Source organism: Acyrthosiphon pisum, unplaced genomic scaffold (genome assembly GCF_005508785.2).
Source record: "Acyrthosiphon pisum isolate AL4f unplaced genomic scaffold, pea_aphid_22Mar2018_4r6ur Scaffold_21039;HRSCAF=22862, whole genome shotgun sequence".
NCBI lineage: Eukaryota > Metazoa > Arthropoda > Insecta > Hemiptera > Aphididae > Acyrthosiphon > Acyrthosiphon pisum.
Window position 1 is genome coordinate 45,421 of NW_021770462.1, and position 5,115 is coordinate 50,535.

Genomic DNA, 5,115 nt, shown 5'->3' on the forward strand with positions numbered 1-5,115 from the left:
CCAGAAATAGGCAATTGCCACAGTAGTTTATCTTTTAGAACAAAATACAATGCAATAGAAAATAATAGAACTACTACAAACTTTGTTCGGAAGGTTCGTCTTTTGTTTTATGTAAACTGGTGAAGGCTTCCTTTCACTATTTTTTGAAACGAATCTAGAAAAATTGCGTTCGTCATAGGATGTTAAGCCATCGAAGAATTCGTTTATAGACTGAAATATATAAAAGTATAATTAAATATTGTTTTTTCCTTGGTAGATTAGAAACAAAATGTGATTCTGAATGTCTATTACAAGTAAATATTTAAAAATAATAAATGCCAAGCGCTTTGTAAAACTAATAGCTAATGGGTTATGTATAAAATTATGATTACAAGTATTATTTATGATGTATATAGATATTACACAGCAGTGGCATTATAAGCAATTTCCAAGTACATCTAGAGCATTATAGCAACCACAATTGCAAATTTCCTATTCATATGTTAAATAGATATTAATACATTATAGTCCGCAACACGCACAAATTTGACAATAATCTGGTCATTGTGGTTGTACTAATATCAAAACATACGAATGTGAGAAAATATAACATTGTGACATTATTAATTTTATATTTTACCTAACTTAACATAACCTAAACTACCTACTTATTTAATTATTTATTATTATAATATTTCAAATATACCATAATTTTATGTGTTGTAGATTCAGATTTTGTCTACAATTTTCTTAAACTAATCCTCAATCGAGAATCGCTACAACAGAATGTAAACCTAATATGACCTTTAACGGAGAACGTGTGGACCATATTATTATGTTCAGGTATTGTGTGAGGTATGGTATTTTATTGTACTCACCATGTTGGAAGCTACGTAGTCAAAAATGAGCACGGAAAAGTGTGTGGAAACCGTTCTAGAAAACCGGAATTGTAGTCGGTCTGCAGCAGGTAGGTGATGGCTGATGACTGATGGATAATTGGATATTAAGATCGTGGTCTCTGTCACTGGTAGGCGATTATAAATTAATAGTTAACACTAATTCTTTCTAAACATTTAACATACTATAAATAACAAAAATGAAGGCTTACCATAATCCTCTCGTGTAACCAATTGCCGACATTCGGATAGGGCTTGTAATATACAAAACGGTAGTTGCAGTATATATTTTAGTCGTTTTAATTGTATTTTGTGTGAAAATTTGTTTGTTTACATCACCGACTATCTCAGTCGCAGTTTACATGCACAGTTGTTTGTTTGGACTGTTTGGAGGTAGGTGTACGAACGAGCAGTTCCTTCCTTGAAATGCTTTGATTAAATTGATAATATTTTAATGTGCGAAATATTTATCGCATGCGTTATAAACATCGATAGTGAATACGACCAAAGTATATCGAATTAGAGTAACGAGGTCTATTCCCGAAGTCTAGACATTATCGATAAAGTTTTATCTTTTATCGAGTGTGTTGAATTGTCTCGCATGATCACAAGCGGGGATCGCCGCAGCTAGTTCCACGCTCCACACGCGCATGTGCGCACCAATATCAACACTATCAACATCATATTATCTTATCAATTATTAATACAAGTGATAAGCACTTTTCCAAAACACAGACATACTATTACATATTATTATTTAAAACCCAAGAATAACCATTTTAGTCATTTAGTCATTTTTTTCATTTTTAGTATTTTGTTATAATTTTATGATATTAATAATTCAATCGGCTACCTTATTAATAATAAGTAAGTAATAACATTTCACAAAATAAATATAATATAAGATATCCACACTGACAAACCGTCACCGCTCAGAATCGTGTTTCGCATACAATGATATTATGTCATTCAATTCAAATTTAATACCATCCATTATACAGTGACCCACTTATAACCTACTGTACAGCAGAGTGGCATCCACTTACCCACCTTTTTCGGCATAAAGCTGTTAATATAACTTAATGAGTTGATTGTTAATATATGTGATCATAACTATTTGTTGCTAATAATGAATTGGCCATCGAACTAACCATTTTTATATTACCCATACAGCCATATCGAACACTGATTAGTGACGACCAAGTACCTTCCTAGAAATATTACACCCACAGTGTACCACAATATGCACAATCAAGCCGCCTCTGAGTCTAGTTAGTAATTACCACAATCTTAATTACTACAATCATACTAATCTATAAAATAAGTAATACTACCACTTTTTTGTTTTTGTTTTCTTAGTATTTAACGTTAGGTATTACAAATAGGTTACTAATTACTATATACTTATAGGTACTACCTACAATGAGTGTACTACCTCCAATCATGAGTGACAAGAAATTTAAAAGCTGGCTTTCTAAGGACCAAATGAAAATGCTGGTTGAGCTAATATCACTTAATCCGGATCTAATGTCCAGAAAATTCACAGCGAGTTTCACTCAGAGGGTTGCAAATGAAATGTGGGAGGAAATAGCGTGTCAACTCAACGCATTACAAGGCGCTGATAAATCGTGGGATAAATGGAAAAAGGTATAGTTAATATTTAGTTTGGCTGCCCTTAGATTTTCATGTTATAACACCAAGTCCATTGGAGGCATTTAAAGTCTAATATATAATTTACATGGTCATTCAGGGTTGGGATTTTATAGCATTTAAAATTGTATATAATATTACCTTAAATATCGCTGAATATGCAATAAAAACAACAAAATATGCAAAAAAGGGAATTTATTAATTAATAATTTTTTAATCACTTACAAATTATTATAGGTAGTTATTTGAAATAATTTAGATTTGAAATAATTTTGTCACTCTGATCAGAATCCAAATGAATTGACTATACAACGCATTCAACGCTCGTTTGTTGATAATCGGCGATTAATAATCACAGTAAAAATCAACAGAAAAAACCAACAAAATCAGCAGATGACAAAAATTATAACCAAATATCTAATACAAAATTGTCGTTATAATTCGATTGACAAAAATCTAAAAACACGTTTGGTTTACTAAAATATAATTTCATAAAATATTAACCGATTTTGATTCAAAAACTGGTAAAAATGCAAAAAAGTTCAAAAAAAGCAAAATAAAATTTTGAATTTGAGTTCTCTGTATCATGAAATACATTTTTAGCTTACTCTGCTATTTTTTAAGTATCTCAAAAGAAATATGAAAATGCCAACACTGGTCATTATTATTTTAATATCTAAATGTAGTTTGGTAAATACACGTCACATTAGTCATACTTTAAATCATTAGAATAATGTATACAATTATTATTTAAAACCTATATCTAAGGTAATTATATGAATGGATTTATATTTTTTGGTATGGTGATTTATATTTAAGGTAATATATATTATTATTTAAGAACAATTTTTTTCAAATAAAAATCTATCAACTATAAATTACATATTACCTAATACCTAATACCTAATATACCTAATACCTAAACTTCCAATGTAGCTTGCTGTTTAATATTATAGAACACTACATTTTGTTGATTTCGTATTGAAAAATTCTAGGTTGAATACTTAAAAACATTACACTCTTTCAGTTAATATTGAAATTATTAATATTAGACATGGCAAGATACAAAAAATACGGCAAAAACCAAGGCTACTGCTATCCAACGCCATAGCCGTGGAACTGTAGGCCGACCACCTTGTAGGTAATATCAGTTTAACCTAAGTGCAATCTGATGCCGTAGCACAAATTAGTGAGGTTGCTATTGATGGTAATAAAACGAGCCATGAATCAATAGTTGAACATATGTCATTCAATAACAACACTACAAATGGTTACAGTAAATAACTGAGAAAAAAACGTATTTTATGAAAAATATTTTTAAATGATTAAAAATGTGTAGATAGTCAATTGATTTACAATGAAAATATTGAAGTCATCATGGGAAATGATTTTGATTGTATGTATTTTGTATAATTAAAGGAAAATTTAACACTCTGGAAACTTCTAGTACTGATCTATCCAAAAATTCATCTCAACATGCATCATGTCATACTTTATTCACAGACAAATCACCTTCTCCAGTGAACAAAAGTAATCATATAAATTTCATAGAATCACTATAAATGTCTTAAAACTAATCATTTGTTTTATAATTGTAAGAAAGAAATTAATTAATAGGAAAGATGCAAAAAGCATTGATTTAGTCAAACGCCCAACTTGTGGTATATTCTCTGATGAACCACCTTCTCCAGTAAACAAAAGTAACATTTAACTATAATCCTATTTTGTAATGTGCTGTCATACTGATATCAGTTACTACAACTAAATCTTGTTAAATAAATGTTTTATTATTATTTGTTTTGGTATATTTATAGGGATAAAGAAGAAGCAATTTAGTGCATTGATGAAAAGTATTTTAGAAATTAAAGCTCAGAATTGTCTTATCATCTCCAACCAAGAGCGTATTTTCAATCAATTAGCAGTCAATGATTGTAATAATTGCCTTGGTAATTCACTTGAAAAAGAATATTCTATTAATCACAAAAAATGTCCATTAAAAAACAACGATGATCTTGATTATATTGAAGGCCTTTTGAAAGATGATTTATTTTACCAATACTTAGTAAGATAACTTAAAACTAATATCTACTTACTGAATTGTATTATATAAATTTATTTTATTGTGTAAATTGCAGTCGAAAATTATTTCAATGTACGTTGGATCAGATATTGGTACTTTTGTCAAAAATTGTTTGGACAGTTTATTCACGAACTCTGTGAGAACAAATATTACAATTACTGGAAAAATAAATAAATGTTTTGGAAATGAACCAAAACTGTCAATGAAAACCTTGAAATTATTTAATGTTATTTGTGGTAATAATTATTATAGATGTTGAAATTGTGTATTATAATATATAAGATTTCATCATTTCACAGAATCTGGAAGAAATAAATTTCCTAACAACTACACACATGATATTGTTATTAAAACAACAAGTAGTTGGCTACGTCATTCCAAAGAAAGGCTGAAAAGGAAAGAGGCTAATGCCTAAGAAGTTTTAGTTAATAGTTATTTATTATTCTTAAAGTACTTAAAGGTATAAAGTATTTGGTTTTTTTTAAATTTAAGTGTTATAGTCATACAGAA

The 5,115-nt window shown here is 29.1% G+C and overlaps 1 protein-coding gene and 1 long non-coding RNA gene across 3 annotated transcripts; one reads left to right on the forward strand and one right to left on the reverse strand.

The window, feature by feature from the left end:
* Positions 1-89: 89 nt before the first annotated feature.
* On the reverse strand, positions 90-1,435 carry LOC103308882. Its single transcript, XR_510552.3, has 3 exons — positions 1,088-1,435; positions 858-1,003; positions 90-210 (listed from the first exon to the last, which is right to left on the reverse strand). It is a non-coding gene; the product is annotated as an uncharacterized LOC103308882 (long non-coding RNA).
* Positions 1,436-1,705: 270 nt separating this feature from the next.
* Positions 1,706-5,115, forward strand: LOC107883289. 2 transcript variants are annotated; one of them, XM_029492216.1, is made up of 6 exons: positions 1,706-1,742; positions 2,049-2,146; positions 2,286-2,522; positions 3,945-4,587; positions 4,661-4,841; positions 4,905-5,115. In XM_029492216.1, exons 4-6 carry the CDS (start codon positions 4,369-4,371, stop codon positions 5,018-5,020), a joined length of 516 nt encoding a protein of 171 aa, XP_029348076.1. In that variant the 5' UTR covers positions 1,706-1,742; positions 2,049-2,146; positions 2,286-2,522; positions 3,945-4,368; the 3' UTR covers positions 5,021-5,115. The 2 variants fall into 2 exon arrangements, with proteins under 2 accessions (XP_029348076.1, XP_029348077.1); XM_029492217.1 differs by lacking the exons at positions 1,706-1,742; positions 2,049-2,146; positions 2,286-2,522 and having other exon boundaries at positions 3,484-4,587.